The following is a 20739-nucleotide window of genomic DNA, read 5'->3' as shown; positions in this document are numbered from 1 at the left end:
GAGATCTCTGCCATATCTGTGATCAAAGGCAGAACAGGGCTTCAAAAGCTGTTTGTTGGTGCTTGTTTGGGAGGATCAATGTCTGTGTGAGGTCGGAGGGTGTGTTGGCGAAAGCAGACGTTACACAGAACGGCCACGTCAGACCATTGATGAAATCCCAACCGGCGAGATGTAAACCAAGACAGAATTTCCTTTTCGTATCTTGGGGGGGGGGCTCGGGTCCACGAGTGCGGCAATTATTTTCCCAGCGGCTCCATCACTTGCCAGTTAGAAAGGCGGAGAGAGGTGGGATGGGGATAGAGTCTGGTCAGGACCCCGTACCGTGGCACTTTAGATCAACCATTCACTGCTCCACAGGCTGGGCTTCTCTAGACTGACGCCAGACAATAGGCAGAGTTCTTTAAAAGCCAATTTATACTCAGGCCATTGTTTAACTCCCCAAGAGCTTAAGTTGGGGGGGGCTTTTTGTGGAGCCTCTGTGTATGGGGGCACTTTCTTTTCAAGTTTTGTGGGAGCAGCCATTGGGCATGTGACGCTTTGTTAAAAAAAAAAAAGTGCCTGGCACAGACCAGTTATTTGGTGAAAGAGGGTGCATGAGAGGAATCAATGCCCCAATTCAAGCCATTACAGCCATGACTGCAGCGGTAATAGTGTGGAAATGGACAGTGGTCATGAGGAGTCCTTCTCTACCTCCAGGCTGGGACTACAACTGAAGCTCTCATTCATTTCCTTCCCACTTTGATTCCTGAAGAATTCCTCCGACGATTTCAAAGACTCACATGATGGTGACTAAGAGATGTGTCCGTTTTGGTGGAAAGAAACATGAGACCTCTTTCTCTCGGGACACGCAACAGCCAGCTGTGATTTCCCTCCACAAATGCAGAAGCTCCTTGTCCTCACTTCTTCCACCCTTGGCCTCTCTGATCCCAGGTAACGTGTTAATGAGCACTAACAGGAGTGTTTGTATTCACGGTGAGGTGTGAGGAAACGTGTTCGAGTGTGTCTTTTCACACCAATTAATTAATTGCTTTATATGTGGGCTTAGGTGACGATGGCGAGTCTGTGGAACACATGGTGCTCAGGTCCACTCCCAAACCAACGTATGCCAATGCAGGCAAAGGAATGAGCTCTCCTGGTTCCACGCGGGGGATCTTTGTGGATGGTCAACAGAAGGGTTTGCTGCCCTGAGACACGGAGGGAAGGCGGTTGTTTACCTGAAGACTAGAGCTCAGATGCATCAGAGGGCCAAAGATCGGTCTGTTTGTCTGCTTCTTCTGTTCTGAGGACGAACCTGCTGCTGTTTTAATAAGAAGCAGAAGAGTTGGCCTGACTGAAGTCGGGCTCCGGTCCTCACAACACGCCCCCTGCCATCTCTCCTGGCGGTTAATTAGAATCCAATAAGGTTGCCGCCTGTTGGCCATTGTTCCTGCAGTGTGTTTACCCTTTCCAGAGGCTCCATTCGCTGCTTAATCTGCCGAGAAGCTGAATGTCAATAGGTCAGGTCAAGACTCCTGACGACGCTGGGACAGCGACAGGGGATGGAGACGGGATCGGGGAGATAAGGCAGAGGGGTCACCTATCGCCTCAATATTTTCTCTGCTGCTCTTGCTGTTCCCTCTTCCCCTCACTCCTCCTCTGCTCTTCTCTTCTTTTCTTCTCACTTCTAATCCGTCCTCCTGATTGTTCTAAGCTGCTTTCAACCAGCCCCTGGGATGGAGGGGATGGGGTGGCGGGGGGGAGGTTGGAGACCGTTTTAATTAAGATTTAAAAGACGACTCTCTCAAGAAGAGAGATTTCTGAGCAGAACGGGCCGAACAAAGTGAACCGGAAAAGGTAGGGGGAGATTGTGGGAGGATTGGCGTTGTAAATCAGCACCGGCGGAAAGTTAAAAAGGCGTTTTTAACCTGCAGAGAGGTGCGCGTCGCGCGCGCTCACAGCAACACAGCCAGACGCGGAGGCAGCCGCGTGGCTAATCCTGATGGGATTCTTTTTCATTTGTAATCAAGCGCTTCAATCTATATAGATTGATCTGGATCTTCCTGTGATTCATACCGCATCCTGCGAGGTTGATACGGGATCAGTCGTCGCCAGCGGCGAGCTGAGGGAGTTATCTCCGCACTGGTCTGGTGATCGATCATCTCACCAGATGGGCCTCAGAGCCAGTAACGCACCACTTGTTTATCCAGGCTCTAAACTTTCAGCTCTGACTGAGGAGGTGATGGGTGAGGCTGGAAGGCTGGAATAGACAGCGTGGTGGGGTGTGAGCAGGTAGGAAAGAGCGCCACCAATGTAAGCGTGGACAGCGAAGGCGGCAAAAGGAGATTTGTGTGTGGAGTCTGGCAAACAAAGATACAGCCAGTGTGAGCAAGCAGTGGCCCTTCAGTCCTCCACACAAACACATCTTTTACAGAGCGTGAGTCGCAGTCCCAGAGACTTTGCTAGCGCAGTCGCACATCTGCCATTGCAGGGAACTATGGCGCATTCATCCAAACCCTCAAAACCGCAAACAAGCCTGTCACCCCGAAATAGACTGTGTAATTGTGTTTTAGCTCATGAACAGGCAGACTTTTACCACAGGAGCCAAGGTGTTAAAGGCCAAGCGGAGGTCGCGGGCCCAACCCTTGGCAATCTGAGCCGTAACACATCCCCACACACAGCCACCATATGTCCTCGGCTCCATAGTCAATGGGGCAACACACCCAGCGTGACAAAGAGCCATTCACAGCCGGTTAGATGAGATGAACTCGGCAATGGCAAGCTGAAAATTGAACTGAATGCAGCACTCGCCCTGCTAGTGGCCATGTGAGGAAGAAAACAATAGGGAGCGAGAAGTTAACGGAGACTGAGGAGGGTTATCGTCCACGGACTCGTGGACAAATAACTTCATAAAGCACTTTAAGAGGATAAACGTAGGCATAATCTTGGCCTCAGCTTGCAGCCGCTCCACAGCTTCCCTCCATCAAAGCCCCCGGAGACTCTCCCAGCGCACTCCGTCACTCACAGCCCCGTTAATAAGGCCAGCAGTAAACACCAGGAACAAGATGCAGGGATGAAAGATCCGTCGCTCCCTTCTGGCTTTGAGGATGCTTCTCAGCATCTGGGGGAAGTTGCATCTTGGCGGAGTAATGCTGTGTTACAAGAGAAACAATAAAGCCACCCTCTCACAAATGTATTTTGCGTCCTATATGCGCCGTAATTCAGCTCTGGGGAATTTGAGCAGACAGAAAAAGCCCTTGCTTCCGAACCGAAGGTGGTACGGAGGAGCTGTGGTTATCATGCGCCGAGCTCCTTGGGGAGGAATAAATCGCACATACAGGACTTTCTTTCACTCCGGCAATTAATATCCAGGGGAAAGGTCAAACCGGACTTGTAAGAGTCAAGCTCATCACATTTACAATTGCCTTCTACATTTCACACATCAATCACTGAGGAGATGTTTCATCTGCAGGGTCACACCGCGAGCTCCTATCAAAGTCCAAGCTATTAAGAGGAAAAAGATCGCTCGGAATAGGAAGCAGCTCGCTGTTTACTAGCGCCGCGTCGACTATTCCAGGGTTGATCAGTGGACTAGTCGTGATGTCATCATTCGCTCAACACACTCTGCTGTAAGATCAGATGAGATCAGGGGAGCGGAGAAGCGTCTGAGGCTCCAGGACCACCGCGAGCTAAAAAGTACGGGACCATTTCACAAAGGGCACATCAAAGGACACGCATCTTTCACACCGCATTTTAAGCAATTTAAAGTTTCAAAACAGTGTTTATTATCACAACCAGGTCTTTGTGACAGTTTATGTACATTTTCTACTTGTATTCCACTGTATTTGCAACACTATGCCGATGGGTTGCAGCCCCTGTGTTTCCACCTCAGACTTGAAGGTTTGTCGCTGCGTCCTATCACTTGTTCATTTCTGAGCTTGTGTTGGGATCCAGTTCCCATCACTTTATGTCCATGAAAAGGAAATTAACTGCAAAAAAAAAGAAGAAAAAACCAGCCCAAAACCCCCTTCAAACAATCTCTTCTCTCCACTGTTCCGCAGTCACCAGTCCAATTTCTTACCCAGTGCTTTCTTAATAATTAATCAATTAATTAGTTCACTCATTAATCATTTATTCATTAATCATGGCCTGATTTTCAAGAGGAAGCGGTGCAATTTGAAAAAGCCTGACTTCACATTTCACTCTAATTATGCTCCTTTACTGAGCAACACTTAAGAAAGGGAGATTCAGGAAATGAGTTTTCCCTCTTTTCTCCTTTTTTTCCCGCGACACAAAGCTGGCGGGGTCGAGGTCGGCAGGTAAGGTGTCAGGATGCTCTGACGCCGCAGTGAAGCTGGAAAGTTCATGGAAATAGAACGGCACGTTTACAAGGGCCAAACAGCAGCCGCCGCAAAGTGGTTTGTAGGAACAGAGCGTCTTGGCATCAGGAAGGAGAAGTATCTCCTCCAATATAAAGTGTGAAAACATCTGCAGAGCTTTCATTTAAAGCGTTTTTCTTTTCCCCGCATCTTTCTCTTGGATGCAATATTCAATCCGCGGCTCAGTGACTTCCTCTGAAGAGCCTCTTGTCAACCGCTGACAAACAAAAAAAGAATTATGCCTTAAATTAAAGCGAGCTCCAGTGAGATGGAGGCGAGTGGGGCGTCAACCTCCCAGCTTTCAAGAGCGCACGTATTAAGAAACGCTCACTGAGCGCAGCTTTTCAGACAGACAAATATGGCTGTGACTGCTACATGCCAACGTAGTCACAGCCACACAGAAACACCACTGGAGATGGGCCTCTGTACAATAATGAGACGCACACACACTTGGAACATGACCAGCCTTGCTATGAAAAAATAATAATAAAGGAAAAATATTAATTATGAAGTGTACTTCTTTCCTTCTTTCTTTCTCTGGTGGAGAGCCAAGGGGGTCTCCAATGGGCTCAATTAGGAAGAGTAGGCTGCAAATCCCCTGACTACATTAATTGACACCCCAGGGCTTCAGACCCCGAGTCCCAGCACAGAATCCATGAGAACGCCTTTGTTTTCACTCCATTTGCCTTTTAGAAAAAGCAAGAAACCGCTGCGTTAATGACAATATTTTCTCATTGTTTTAAACATGGGGGTTCTTTTTTTTACAATAAATGTTTGGTTTTGTTTTGAAGGCACCGCGAGACGATAATGTGACAATGGTCGACGACAAAGCTTTAATTTCATTCCTGTCGACGTGGTTAGCTTAGGAATAGCTGCCGTAATTCCCGGGACTATCAGCCTCTACTTTCTTCTCATGTTCTAAATGCTCTCAGTCCTGTAAGGAAATGTGTTGTTACCTGATCTTCGACAAGTTGACTCACCCCTCTCTTGTCTATGTGGATGCACTTGTTGCGCAGTGCTATTTGACTAGCATGTAGCATGGTGAGTGCTTCCATTGGGATCCAAAACACACCAAGCACTTACACATTTTCCTCATTTAAACAAGGATACACAAGTCATGATATGTGCCACCACCGAAGACCCCCTTAGCATCACTCCGCCACAGATTATAGCCCTTGTTTTTACCCATTTAGAAACACGTCATGTTTTATTTTATCCTACTGTACTTGAGTCATATAACTTACTCGCGTAACCTTATTCAAACAGGGAAGAGGTGTGTTTCTTGGCCACTTCTAATTTAGGTGTGTTTTGGATCCCGATGAAACCACTAGCTATGCTAATGCTAACCTACTAGCAAGGACAAAAGAGCGATGCATCAACTCGTCTAAGATCAGTGAAGAAGAAATTTCATTGTGGAATAGAGGCGGCGTGTTGCTTTAAACATGTAGCTTTCGTTTTGAGCTGGGTGATTCACGCTTTGAGCGAATGCTAACGCGCGGCTTGAAAGCCAAATACTTAATTCACAGCGATTCATACACATACATCGCGCCACTTGTCCTCAGGACACAATGGAATTGTCATATTATCGGGCTGTGGTGGGATTCAAACACTCTCTCGCCATGAAAAACCAGTGCTAGCACACAGCATGTGGCGGAACCACGTCGCTACATTCAGATGTAGCCATCTTTTATTCATGCTGATGCTTCTTTATCACAACTTAAAGACGGCTGAGGCCGAACAGTCCCAAATGTTGAAGACAAATCTCCAATACGACCAAACTTTGTGCGACGTTCTGCTCGAGTTCTGCACTTCCATGTCGACCGTTTTATTTTACCGCCGCAGCCTGCTGTCAAGCGAAGACCAGCGCTTTGGAAACGGCCAACATTAATGATTTAAAAGCACAGTAAATTACACTGAAAGGGTTTTCATCTAAACAGAAGTGCATTTGAGAGGAAAAAATTAAGATTCAGAAAGAGTAAATATGAAGGGGGGCGGAGTGGAGGGGGATGTAAGAAGGCATGGAACTGTGACACAGATCCAGCCTCGCTGTGACAACACCGGGGGAAGGGAGGTCGAGAATAAAGCGACAAGACTTGCTCAATCAACATCTTGTCACAACTGCTGGCTGATGTGTACAGACATTTTCATAGCATGTCCACAATTCCCACCCTGTTTTCCTGTTCTTTTTATGGCTTTTTCTGTCCTGTCCTCCTGCCAGCCAGCCAGTCACTTGCTATCTGTCGACATGGAGTCCGCTCTTGGCTCTTTGGCTCTTGACTCGAGTGTGTTGGGGGGTGGGGGGTGGGGGGGGGGAATTATATGCAGAGATGCTTCTTCCCAGCAGAAACCCTAAAGATATGGGACTGTGACAGCAAGTGTGTGTGTGTCTAGATCTGTGTGCGAGTGCTAGTGTGGAGACAGTAGAAGAATGAGTATATTTATGGCACATTGTCAGCCACTGCAGTATGGTGACTGCGCAAACCATTCAAATGTGCTCACATACTGTCATATCAGCACTCTTGGTCTGCTCCCCAGCCTCAGCCCTTTCCCTCACTGCTCCCCGTCCCTGTCTGCTGGCCACTCCATTACCCCGGGAGAAAGCGCCTCTGCATCCGCCTGCCCATGCGATCCCTCTGGCTGCCGCCCCGTCGGGCCCATTCTGGCCCAGTAACACCCCGTGGTGACAGGCCTGGAGGCACCATGATTACAGCTTTCCATCAATCCCCTCTAAGTCTCGCTCCATTTCAAGTGCAACCTGACAGCAGCCCACTTTTACCTCACCTTAGTTATTCCAGTCTTTAGAACATGCACTAGCTTCACCCCCCCCCTCCTCTCCCTTACGCTGCTTTCTTGAGAACGGTGATGATAAACTGACACACACCCCTGTGATTTTCACACCAGGGATGCCGGAAGCAAGGGCAGTGGACTGGGGCGGAGGGGGAGCAGAGAGGGAGAGAAAGTCAAGAAGGACGGCAGCTGACAGGGGGCAAGGAAAAACAGTGATGCCAGGACGGGCGAATCAGCAGTTAGTGGCCTCATAAACAAGTACGGAGGTTTGCGCTCAAACCGGTCCTCACAGGGCACAGGTTTTTATTCCAACCTATTCACCAGTCTGGTGCTGCTTGTTTCAGCCGACACCTGATTGGTTGGAACAAAAACCCGGGCCCACTGAGGCCCCATTGTGGATCAGTTAGATGGCCTGATCGAGAGCCACCGTGCCTTCAGAAGAATGACCTCTGTTTTAGATGAAATCAAACGTTATGAAACTTAAAAAAATTCTGAAAATAAACATCATAAAAACGAACTGGGTTTGTAGCAAGCACAACTAAAGTGGTCTGTGCCACCTGGTGGGCCTTCAAAACATGGACTTTGGGATCAGAAAATATGATAAACAGACAAGATGGTGGAGATTTTCGGAGTGAAATGCCCTTAGCAGAAGGGGTGGGTGCAGTGCACGGAGGATCAGCGGGTCCACTCTTTAAAAGGGGTCTCGTCGTGAGCCAAGACTTTGCACAATAGAATAATAGCTGAAAGAGGTTGCTAGGAGGATTAAACTCCAGCAAAACTGCTCTTAAAAAGCGGTTCGACTGCAATTTGGGCTGGAAAAATGCAGAAGAGGAGAGGAGGGCAGCTGGAACGCAACGTGGGAGAGAGCAGATTTAAGAGAGGTCAGTCTGTATTAAGGTACGAGAGAAGGCCATCTGGGAAAACATAAGCTAAAGCTGTTTGAAACGGCTCGTGTCAAAGGAAAACAGAGATGCTCACACATGCAGAGCGAGCGAGCGAGGAGTGGGAGCCCAAGGGTTGCTGGGTGGGATGTGTCGCCGGTCCCCTTCCAGCCCTTAGAAGTTTGGTAGGACTCATGGTAAAGAGCTTAGCAGCCAGATCAAACATGCGATGGGTGATAGGAGCCCCTCCGGGAGGGACTCTTTGGTCCAGCCACTTCCACACCACGCTCTGTTTGTACACAACACTCTCACACGCGCGCATGGGAAGACAAAGGAGCCTGACTGGAAACGGAGGGATAATAATTCCATACAGAGAGAAATGGAGCTTGTGTTTTGCTGCCCGATTTAGAAGTCTTATCTAGACGAGGCACAATAGATGGCATTTGGGGAGAGGCCTTGTTTATTCCGAGCATGACACTTTTTGCCAATTGCCTTGTTTTGTGCTGCGGTTTTGTCTATTTTTCTCTTCATTTTCTCCAATCATGGACGCAGGAAACTCACCAGCTGGGTGAAGGACTTGGCCACCGACGTCGCTGGAAGAAACGCAAGACGAAACCAAGCTCTATTTTCTTACATTTTCAATTCCAAATTGCCCAGTGGCGTCGAGAGCTCTTGTGTTTATGGGGCTTACGGGGCTGCGGCAGCAGGAATATGGAATATGTGTCGGATCTTTGCGATAAAACTGAAGTGTCAATCACCCCGGAGCTTCATTTAGACTGTGTCAATAGAGGATTATGACGGTGGCGGTAAACTCCCTGTGCTTTCTATGTCACCATAGGTCATTTAGAGTAGCATTGCTTTGCCAGTCTTTAGCTTGATGGCGTGCACACACACGAGAGAGAGAGTGACTGGCTCAATCTATTCCTATCAAGGCAGATGTCGAGTGGTGGATGGATCATTGCTGACATCTGTCCATCTCCTGATCCTTCCTGATGTGAGTGTATCCCCATCAGTGCAGGCGAAGGAGGGAGAGCGCAGGCAGCGGCGGGGTCACTGCAAAGCTCTTTAGCAGGCTGTGGCCAAGCCTGAGAGGCTGCTTTGCATTAAAGTGTGACGATGTGACAGAAACAGCAAAGTCACTGTGTCAAAGGAGCCGCTAAATGTGCCTCGCGGTGCCCATTAACGCTTCCCCACCCTCTTCACACGTTTGTTCCGCTGCCCAAATATGACATCAACACGCGCGCGTCTGACAGCAAACACATTTCAAGAAGCGCAAACTTAGCTCTGCGCGCGGCACCGTGGCGTGAAATCGTATTCCATTTTGAGAAATCCGGATTAAAACGTTTGAGGCCAAATGTCTTCTGACCCTGTTACGGAGGGCGGAACGTCACACAGGAAGGTAAAACACGGTTGTGTTGTGTATGCCTTCGTCACCTCACGACATTTTGGGGGCTCATGCCAGAAAGTAACGGCACCCACTGCAAAATTATTATTAGAATCTGACCTTTAAAAAACACTAGAAGAAATCCAGTCACTGAAATGGCCAGCTTTAACGTGCTGCTGTGGTTACAGCTTAGCGACGCAGGTGTTACGCTCTCTTAGCGTGATTTCTAACAACCAAATAACATATTGGACAAACCAAAAACATCCAAATACACAATATGGCCGGAGGGGAAGCGCGAGCATGGTGTTCACCCGTGTGATTCAGTGCCGCTCGGTGCGGCATGACTGGGATCGGGAGGAGCCCCGGCATGGCTTTTGAGAGCCGGCGTGGTCGCACAAGAACTCAAATAAATGCCCCATCAGACTGGGTGCCATTTCTTAAATGAAGAATTTAAGAATGAAGGAGAAACATATGGACTCCAGAGGGGGCTTCCACACCACTAGGGGTCTCCCTTTGCATCTCCCTGACTCACAACGCTTGAAACTTAAAGCGAAGGAGAGGAGAAACGGCGTCAAGCAAGTAGGAGAGCTTTGGCTAACACTACAGTGGGTTACAAGGAGCTGCCGACAAGTGCATCCTCCCTGAAAACAAATGGCATCTCTCCTTCTTCTCCTCCACTCTTTTGTCTCGGGCTCCTGCTCCCCCCATCAGAAATGTGTTCATGTAATTAAACTGCTAATACACCGTCAACGAATTGTCTAATTCAGCAAGGAGGAATTAAAGGAATCTGGCATGAGTCATTAGCCAGTCGAGATGTTCCGTTGAGCGTTTTCAAACAGGGATCCAGAGAGCCATGAATCAGCGCTACGGCGCCTGCACGCCGCAGCGCCGCCGCCTCGTACCAACGCCTGTGGAGTTAATTGCAGATTGTGAGCATAAGAAATGGTGTGTGGGCGAGCGAGGAACAGAATTCAATGTTCGCAATCCATCGAAACAATCCAGCGACGCCGTGAATTATTAGCCATCGTAAACATTTAGATACTCGGGGCAAGATGCTTAATTGCGATCAATGTTTGTTTTGTTGCAATTACAAGTGAGAAATCTCTGACGGCGCTGCACGTGCAACAGGCGACGGCCCGTAACGGAGGCTGTTAGCGGGAGACAGACAGGAGGGGGTCCTGGGAGTGGAACCTGTCTGGGACGAACCTCGCGATCCACTCCTCGCATTTCTTTCACTACTTGTTTGGCAAGGGACGGAACAGTGGGACGGAATGTGCCCACGTTTCTGATGCGCTCACGGCTTGGCAGCTTTAATAGTGGCGCCGGGTGCCAGAGGTGCAGAAGAGACGGGGCCACGGTTCAAGCCGCGCCGCACCCTGAAATGAAGTAGATAATTGAGTGCAGAATAAACACTGCACACAACTTTGGAAGCTTCTTTCAACCAGAATGGGGATAGAAGGAAGGCGGGAGGGGGGGGTCTGAAGAGGGTGAGGGAGAAACCCCAGCTACCCTCTGGGGGGGAAAGCTGCTATTGAAAAGCTATTAAACTTGCATTTAGCAGGATTGATTGGAAATGAAGAGGCCTATTAAAAAGGAGGGACAAGAGGACAATAGCGCGTCTCTGGTCGCCGTATGTTGCCCTCCTTTCAGCAGCTTTCTTTGCGAGAAGGGGGGACAACCCTGTCTGTTTAAGCGCTCCCACCACGAGAAGCAGTTCAGGGGGGCTTAACACTGCCTGAATAGAAGACTCTTTATCTTCCTCTGTCCCCCTTCCCTTCCATTCTCCACTGAGCAACAAAGAAAGAGAGACAGAGAATGAAAGGAGGTTTTTTTTTCCTTCGTAAGTCCCGACTCACACTGACACCCCACTTAGATAACCAACCAACTGCCTCTCTTCCTAAGGATTAGTTACTTCTGGAGTGTTGCCATCTTCCCTGCCAGTTGGGTGTGTAATACTCAATCTGTACGATACGTCGACGCAAACACGGCAGATCTGTATTCTGCTGTGTGAAGGCAGACACAGAGTAGTGGCAGGTGTCTTCTCCGGCTTCAAGTGCGCTCAAAAGCAAGGGTCCCATGGGGACTTTAATGGAGTTTAGATTGTTTAACATCCATTTTTACCAAAAAAAGAAAAAAAAAAAAAGGGGAGAGTGTGAGTGGAAGACTTGGCTCCACAGATCCGTGTCCGCTTCGTGCCAGCAAGTGTATAAGCATATGGTCTTGGGAAAGACCTAAATAAGTGATGAGGTACAGCTTCCTCTTAGGAGCCACTTTTATAGGGATGAAATAATGGCTCACATGTCAGGCCCGTTCCATCCTCCCCTCTCAGCGTACGTCATCAAAAGAGTGAGAAGACCTGCTCGCGAGGCTCTGCCCTCTTTTACTTTCCAAATCCCTTACAGTGCAATTTCCTCTTTCCTCACTGCCAGGGCTGCGGAACTTCACTGCCAATTTCTCAACCGCCATTAGCAATAATCTGCACACCGTTTTTACTCGATGGCTTTGAATGAATTCTGTTCATATTCCGCCGCAGAAAAGCGAGTTGGATATTTACATCGCTTCTTTTTTTGTCTTGTCTTCCAGCCGCCACCCAAGCAGCCTACTTCTCCCAGCAGCCCCAGGACCAAGTGGTGGTGTCCGGCCAGTCGGTGACTTTACCGTGCGTCATCGTGGGCTACAGAGGAATGGTTCAGTGGACCAAAGACGGACTGGCACTGGGCGGCGAGAGAGATTTACCAGGTACAGCCTTGCTATAGCGAGCGACAGTGAGAGCGTAAAAATACAGGTGTAAGCGCCACAAGTGGTTGGGTGGGCAGTTTTGGTCAAGATTGGCTTGACTTTCCAGCGGGTTACTGAGCCCTCCAACTTGCCACCTGTGTGCCCATCCGACCTGTCTAGAGTGGGTCCACCCAAACCACTACCGTATGATACCATCCTGCACAAGAGCACACACGTGCACTGATTCGCAGGTGTGGCACTTAACAACAAGATATATTTACAGTTATACTGTAGCTTTCAGAACCCCCCAAAAAGAAGCGATATTTCTACGATGAAGGCCCAACACTATTGGCTCTTCATGGGTGTTTTATGTTCCTATATAGAGTGGTGCGGTGCATTCATAAGTTGTAGTTTAGTCAAGCACACTGAGATAAAGACGCTGGCGTGTGGATGTAGCCTTTTGCACCGGCCGTGTTTATTACTCTCTCCGTCTCCACTCGATCAATGCTGGCTCTTATTAGAAACCCAACGTCTTGCTGTCAACCTTCAGCTTTTTTACATCAATGAAGGCGGAGAGGATAATACACCACTGCTGCCGACCATAATCGGGTTGTTTCGCATCTCTGCCGTCCTGTTGGACGCAGGACAATCAATTGGCTTTTATCCCACTCTGACATTTAGATGTGTGGCAGATATGAGGGAAGGCTCTTGACCTCGGCTCATTGTGCCCGCCGCACGTGTTGCACACGCGTTTTCCGCTCCGTCTTTGGCCCGCTGACGTGCGGGTTGCTTTCATTCCAGTCTTCCGGAGCTTTGCCGCATTTCCATCCTTTTGTTGGAGGCACAAGTCTGCACCGTCTTTCATTTTGGGGGGTTTTGTTGTGGGTTTGTTTGTCTCACTGGATTCTCTGTTCTGGCTTCATGCAGGCTGGACACGGTATTCCTTAATGGGCGACCCACTATCAGGCGAGCACAGCTTGCAGATCGATTCGGCAGAGCTGGCGGACGACGCCGTGTACGAGTGTCAAGCAACACAGGCAGGACTGCGCTCCCACCGCGCCAAGCTCACTGTACTAGGTAAGACACGAGCGCCGTCCGTGCCAGGAGCACGATCTCCATCACATGAAAGGACAATAAGCCCCGGCTTCATTAGAGGAAGGAGCGGGAGCGTTCTCCTGCTCCCAGGCTTGAGTTGCAGCCTGAAAGTCAAGGTCTGCACAGTTAGCAGATTTCACAGTGAGCCACAGCATTTGTCAACCGCGAGGCAGCTCTTACATTAACGTGATGTGAGTGATCTACTTCTTCACACAAGCGTTCAGAGGTGGAGGGAGAGGACAGCAGGTCTGCTGGGAATTGGAATCAGAGAGGCGCTGCTGGCATCTGGTGGCACGCGAGAGAACATCACTCCTGTAGTTACTGCTGTCACCCGCTCCCCATCACACATCCGGGGGCTGGGAACTACCTTTGATTCCACAGATTCTGAGGCTCTGAAAACAAGAGAGGATGTAGTCGGATCAACAATGAGGGTGGCTTCGTGTTTGTGGGCGCCAAAGCAATCCGCCGCAGTCAGGGAAGTCAACAGCACGAGTGCAGCCGGGGGAATCGGCATGGAAATTAAAATCACCTAGCACTCGGATTCCATTAGTGTCCGAGCGGCGGCGACGGAAGGACCTCTGACAATTCACATACACACAGTGAAATTGGCTGGCGGAGGGAGCGAGCGGGGCCAGCGCGGGGCCCATGTTTACGCCTGCTCTTATTGGTCGGGGAGATGGACGCCTTCATCAGGGGTGGCACGCTCGACTTGCCACTGTCGCGTGCGAAGCCATGCAAATAAATGAACAAATAAGCAATTCTGCTGGAACACTCAAGAGCAAATGGAATAATATTAATGTGAGTCTCTTGAAAGGACTGGGTTTTCTATCAGTTCTGCTCCTGGTAAAGAGACAAGTGGGTAGAAGAACATGCTGCAGCTGCAGCTGTGATGAAGTTTGTTGGGTTTGAGCGCTGCATTTCTTCTGCTTCACAGTTCCTCCGTCCGACCCCGTGGTGGAGGGCGGCCCTGTGGTCCGTCTGAAGGCGCATGCACCACACAACCTCACCTGCAGAGCCTCGGGAGCCAAGCCTGCCGCCGAGATCACATGGTACCGAGACGGCGAAGTGATGGACACGGCCATTTACTCCAAGGTACCGTGAGGCTCTGTCAATCTTTCAACACCCACGCTGCACGGGAAAAGCCCAGCTCGGTTTGAGTGGCGATGAGCAGATGGAAAAGTTGAGGGTGGAGAAGGATTATTGACCAGAGAGGAGAATTTCACGTCAGAAAACAAAGAATTGTAAACAGATTTTAAAAGAAAAACGGAGCAATATTTCTTCTAAAATCCTCTCTATGCGTCTTCCCCCTCGAGTCCTTCCATCTATCAGCGCCTTTTCTCTCCTCAGAATTGTCACCCCCCCCCCTCCCTCGCCATCCTCACTCAAGCCTGACCCACACACACCTCCTCCCTCTCTAATGCAGCGACACCACAGCATAACTGGAGCATGCCAAAGCTCAGACAGGCATGAGCGTTTCATACAGTGGAGTTTGTGCGGGGAAGAAATCACCCACAACAATGCAGAAACACAATAAGGATGCGTCGGAGCGTGAGCCAACCGCGGCTGGGAAAGTGTCCCATCTTTCATGCTCCCTGACCACGCTAAACGCCGCTAAACTCCTCAGTTAAGGAGGCGCGAGGCAGCCGGGAGGCGCACCAGGGAAGGAGCCCGGGCCCAGAAGCAGACTGGATGTCGTGACAGGAAGTGATGTCGTTTGACGGAGCATAAAAAAAAACGCAGTTGACTTTGCGAGTGCTTCCAAAAGAAGAGCTCATCCTCAGCAGCTACACCTTCCCTCACTTATATATTGATTTCTTCAGGCAGCAAATACGGTTTAAAAGATGATGACAAACAAGGAGCGCTGACAGCGAAGCCTCCAGAATATGGAAGCAGCTCGATAGCGCCGCTGAAAACATCATTAAACACTCGGCGATGGAACCAACGGCAGCGATTTTCCTGCAATAACTGTGGCTGGGCTTCTGTTGTATTCCAGTTGGTTGGTCCATTATTGGTCGGTGGCGTTATGACCGTGATGTCACTATGAGAACATGATAGATTTGTACTCGACCAGTCAAGATCTGGTTGAAGGAGTCGCTTGTTTCTGTCTCATTTTGAGGGGCCCGAACTGATGTGGGTATTACACAGGAAAACAGCAGTTCTCAAAGGTACAAGTTACGTCTTGAACAGAAACAGCAACATAGTAATGGAGCTGCTTCATAACTGCAGTGCATGAGAATAAACTGAAATGAGATTTAAAATAATAAAGTAAAAACCATAAAAAATATGACTGGATTTTCTTTTAATAAAAGGAGAATGAAATCAGTAAAGATATATATTTGCTAGCAATATATGAAAAGGGATTGACTGTACCTGCCTGGGAGCTTGAACAACCTGATGCTGCAGGCTGGAACCAGGGAGCAAATAAAGGGTCACAGGTGGAAGGATCAGGAGATTGGCTCCAGCTGGGTGTTGTTATCTATGAAGGGAAACAATGAAGGGACAAAACAGGAAATACACTGACAAAATAAAAGCATATACAAACCAGGACAGACAGGAGAACTGCTTCTTATTCATGAGTCGTAAGGACATGAAAGTAAAATGCTTGTAATGTTTATATTAAGTGCCATAAAAAATGCAAAAATAATGGAGGGCTACGTTTGGTCCTTTCAAGTTTCATAAAAATAAGTCACATGATGAAGAAGAGAACTCTCCATGTAATGCCGTGCTTCTTTAGTGCAACTGGGTTAAGAGCGCCTGGACTGCATTAACATTCCCTGCATTCATTCAGATTTCTATTCATGTATCTTTTCATCAGCTTGCGTAGTGAATATGTTGACGGACACCCTGCGAGCTCATTCGGACGGCACTGCCAGATTACGTCACGAAAGCCTTCATTCGCCGTAAATAGCCTCAGCGGGAATCAAAGGCGATATTTAAAAGGCAAATAAATATTACATTCTCTTTGAAGTTCACCCTGAATTCTCGCCCGAACTTGCAGACCCTGATGGAGGACGGCAAGAGGGAGACAGCTGTCAGTATGCTTCCCATCATCCCGGAGGACAGCGACTCGGGTCGCACCTACACCTGCAGGGTTCTCAATCCAGCCGCCCCTGCTGGAAGACAGACGTCCGTCACCATCAACGTGCAGCGTGAGTGGAAAACACCAGCTCCTGACCCGAAACGCCAGCAGCACTCTCACCACTCCACTCTCCTCTGTAGACCCTCCGTCTGTGACTCTGTCCGTCCAGCCCCAGACGGTGACAGAGGGCGCTAAAGTTCTCTTCATCTGCGCGGCTTCAGCGAACCCAGAAATCACCGGGTACAGGTAAAGCCCTCAGAAATGTTCCCCTAGTTTTGGATCGTCGTGGATTCTCCAATGGCCCGAAAAGCCTCCTGCAAATGTGACCGTGACGCATTTACTTGTCTCACCCAGGTGGGCGAAAGGAGGCGTCCCCATCTCTGAGGCCAACGGCGACAGTTTGGAGGTGACGGTGGACCACTCCTACTTCACCGACCCGGTCTCCTGCGAGGTGTCCAACTCAGTGGGGAGCACCAACGTCAGCACTCTGGTGGATGTGCAATGTAAGTCCCCATATGTTGAATATTCGTAGAACTGGTGAAGCAGCCAGTGTGGCCGGGTTTTTAAGGCTGTATAATATTTGATAGAAGGATGACTCATAATAGAAAAAAAATTATATATATATATATATATATATCGCATAGATTTTCATTTATTTTTATCAAAAAACTAGGACAATATAGGTCGAAATGTTCATCAGATTTGTACCCAAAAGGGTCATGTCTTGAATCACCATGTGCAATGAAGATAGCGATAACACCAAAAAAAAAAACATGTAATGAAACAGTTATTACTCCATTCATTTGAACGTAGCTCGTGTCTCTCTGCTCCGCAGTCGGCCCTCGGTTGCTGTCGGAGCCCAAGCCAATGACGGTGGACATGGGGATGGACGCTGCCTTCACCTGCGCCTGGACTGGAAACCCGCCACTCACGCTGGCGTGGACCAAACAGGGCTCGAGTGTGGTGAGGAAACAAACCGTATCTTTTAGTGATGGAGCCTCAGTAGCTACACTCGACACAGTACCGCAGGGAAAAACACTTGTTCGCAGCCTTGAGGCATGAATCCATCACACATTTGCCTCACACATTCTCCGACTGATTCCTCGACACCTGCTCTCACCGCCTTCCCCGAGGGCTGCCGCGGCCTCTGGCAGAAAACTGTCTGTCCACTGACAGATTCATACAGCATCATCACAGCACATGACGTTCTGTCACAGCACTTAGGCGATCGATCAATCACCGGCGAAGGTGTGGCTCCGCCTGGACACCCATCTATAATGCAGTGCTTTTGGATGGAGCAGCAGAAGCCCATCCTGGTGAGGAGCACAGCAGAGATATGGACGCATGAGCAGGGAGGTGGAGAATGAAGAGAGGAGTTGAAGGAGGGTTGAAGTTCACTCTTTTTATGGATTTTACGAGTGAATATTCTGGTGTGTGTGAGAGGTTTCTGCACAGGAAGACAAGATTATTCAAATTTAAGGAGTCAAATCTGATCAGAAACAACCTTAAAAAGGCTCAAAATTGTAGTGTGAGGGACAAATGAAACAAAGGAAAACATAAACACCAGTGCCTGACTAGATCGTGCGCTAGCGTGAATGCTACTGACTATCGAAACTCCTTTTTACGATATTAATTCCCCAAACAAAAGCGACAGACATGTCGTGACTGAACTGATGCACAAACAGATTTACTAGCAGACGTGTAGACGCGTGACAAGCTGCGCAACTGGCTGCTTTCAGACGCACACACTTCTGTCTCTGGCACGTTCACGATGCATTCAAGGACCGCGCCGGTGTGGGAATTCACAAGTGCAACAATGTCACAACAGTCTTAAAGGAACAGTACCACCTGACGCCGCCAGCTACACACCTTCCCTCGCAGCCGCTGTCACTCACACAGCCTCGAGTCACGCACTAATTGGGTTGCTCCGTAAGTGCGTTGAAATCAAGAATTGAAGAGAACAAGCGGAGGCTGGAGTCGGGCTAAATGGATTAATCACAGCTTGATAGAATGACAGGATCAATGAGCTGCGGAGGGAGTGAGTGAGTGAGTGAGTGAGTGGAGCCGCTCCTGAGGCCCAGGCTCCTCTCACGCCACGCTCCCGACTGTTTCATTACAGCCGTCTCTCCGGCGGCACGGCCACCGGCTGAAGCTGCAGCCCTGCCTGAGCGCGGTCACGTGGTCTGGCTCTGGAGTCTCAACACACTTGTCCCTCTGCAGGTCCTCAGCAATGGCAACACCTTGCAGCTGAAGGCGGTCACCCAGGAGGACGCGGGGACCTACACCTGCAAGGCCATCGTGCCCAGGATAGGAGTGGCGGAGCGGGACGTGACTCTGACCGTCAACGGTGAGCGCCGCCTCTCGCGCTTCACTGGGACCCCGGTAATAACAGCCGGAATAACGTTGTCTTCTCTGGCGCAGGTCCACCCATCATCTCAGCAGAAGCCACGCAGCACGCCGTCAAGCACTCCAAGGGCAAGCTGGAGTGCCGGGTGGCCAGCAGCCCTCCCCCGGACAAGATAGTGAGTGCACGCCCCTCTCTTTCACATGTGACGGAACAATAAGCACAGGGAGAGCGCACACCTCCAGCAGCTCATTCGTTCCACACAGAGCAGGTCAATAAAGGAGATGACGCTGTAGGTACCAAACGTGTCCAGGAGATGGTCTTGATGGCACTTTCCTCCGGTGATGGTTGAAAACCGTAGCAGAGCCACAGTGTAACCCTGGATTACTACAGATCAAAAGGTGGAGGCGGAGTCAGCATAGGTTGCAAAAGTTGACTTCCCCATTGCGTTGTGGTGAGGTGAGAACGGACGATACACTGTCATTGAACAAGCTTTTCAGCTTGACGGAAGGAGTCCAGGGCCACTTCCTGGTCGGACGTGGAACACGTCAGCCAATCACGACGCTAGGGTCATAAGACCAGGAAGTAGAACAGACATATGCTTGACAAATATTGTCTTTAGCTGTGGTACAAAGCGCCATTCACTCATGAAAAAGTTTTAAAAAATGAGATTGTGACATCATCGCCCGGACACACACGGACATGTTTGGTTCTTACACCAGTGATGTGAAGCCACGGCGAATTGTTGAAAATCTGTTTGGAAGTAGTTGAGCTGTTTAGCTATCAGCCAGCCAGGCGGAGGTGACGGTGGTGTTAGCCTCAGTGGAAGCAACAAAGGAGGGCTGAAGTGCGTGTCCACATTCAGACGGCCACTGGTGGCGCTGCACTCACACAGAGTTCAGCTTTAACCCTGACCTCCCCTTCACACCCCAGGAGCGGGACATCGCTAATGCTAACAAATAATTACAGCAGAAGGAAGGAGAGGAGCGGTGGGAGACGGACTTCCTGCCGCTTCCAGCCAAGCTGCATTCAATTAGCGGCCCAAGAGGCATCGCTCGACTGACCCGGCTGAACCGCCGAGCGCAGGGAGGATAATGAGGGTGTGAGGAGGAGTGAGAGACAGGTGCCCCGCTGGCCCTGCGCCGGAGCACAGCCGGATTTCTCTGTGCACTCCCCAAACCTCCTCAGGCCTCACCTGCAGGGCGTGCGTGGGAGGTAGCTTCAACATGAGCCGCCAGCTCTTGTACAGGAGGAGGAAATGGCTGCGACCGCAAGAGCCGAGGTGAAGCAGACGACCGCCGTCTCCAAATGTTGACCTTCTGTCTTTCCTTCTCTCGACCCAAAGGTTTGGTCGTTCGGAGACCTGACCCTTTCCTCCGGGACGTCTGGTCGCTACTCCGTGCAGACCGTGACCAGCAACCACGGGGTGGTGTCCTCCTTGGTTATGTCCGAGACACAGGCCCAGGACTTCCAGCTGCGCTACAACTGCACCGCCTGGAACCGCTTTGGGTCTGGCACCGTCCTGGTCACGCTGAAGGAGCAAGGTACAATATGGAAGTCACGAATGACAGTGAATCAGAATCAGAATTGTACACACGTGTCGGGGGCCTCTCCACACAAGGATTTCGGAGTAACTTTTGACCCGGTTTTACCAAACGTCGAAACCCAGGTCCCTGAAACTCGCGCCACACGCAGGCCTGGATGTGTACTTTTTGTGGACACATTTTTCCAGAAACGACTCACCACTCAGTCAAGACTTGTTTTCGTGTGAACGAGGCCCAGAACTTTGCCTCCATCTTTCCGTCTCTCCTCGTCATGTTCGGAAGGAACCAGAGATTTGCCTGGGACTGACTTTTCTTCATGCTACATTACCGTCAGACACTGAGGCAGCCATCGTTTGCTGGGGGCAGTTTCAGTCGCGTTACATTTTGGAGACGTGAAACGTGTTGAGTCCACTTCATAAACGTCAGTTGAAGAGTTCGAAGCTCTCACTCAGTCAAATCCCACCCCCATTGAAAAATGAAAAAATCTCTGAAACCATAAACCATCCAACATTGCTGGCCCCACCACCCTTTTGGACCCTTTCCCTTTCATCC

General features: G+C 49.7%; 1 protein-coding gene across 2 annotated transcripts in view; it reads left to right on the top strand.

Moving 5' to 3' along the window:
- The window catches only part of kirrel3l (kirre like nephrin family adhesion molecule 3, like), a 31631-nt gene that overhangs the window by 7631 nt on the left and 3261 nt on the right, over positions 1-20739 (top strand). For both annotated transcript variants that reach the window (XM_053887326.1, XM_053887325.1), the window contains exons 2-11: positions 11991-12146; positions 13053-13202; positions 14155-14312; positions 16219-16369; positions 16440-16545; positions 16654-16802; positions 17135-17262; positions 18520-18646; positions 18721-18821; positions 19989-20187. In XM_053887326.1, the coding sequence (XP_053743301.1) occupies positions 11991-12146; positions 13053-13202; positions 14155-14312; positions 16219-16369; positions 16440-16545; positions 16654-16802; positions 17135-17262; positions 18520-18646; positions 18721-18821; positions 19989-20187 (1425 nt within the window). The remainder of the gene's footprint in view (positions 1-11990; positions 12147-13052; positions 13203-14154; positions 14313-16218; positions 16370-16439; positions 16546-16653; positions 16803-17134; positions 17263-18519; positions 18647-18720; positions 18822-19988; positions 20188-20739) is intronic.

The sequence above is a fragment of the Synchiropus splendidus genome, chromosome 15, assembly GCF_027744825.2.
Source record: "Synchiropus splendidus isolate RoL2022-P1 chromosome 15, RoL_Sspl_1.0, whole genome shotgun sequence".
Lineage (NCBI taxonomy): Eukaryota > Metazoa > Chordata > Actinopteri > Syngnathiformes > Callionymidae > Synchiropus > Synchiropus splendidus.
Note: the sequence above shows the minus strand (reverse complement) of the source record. Positions and strands in the feature narration are given on the sequence as shown.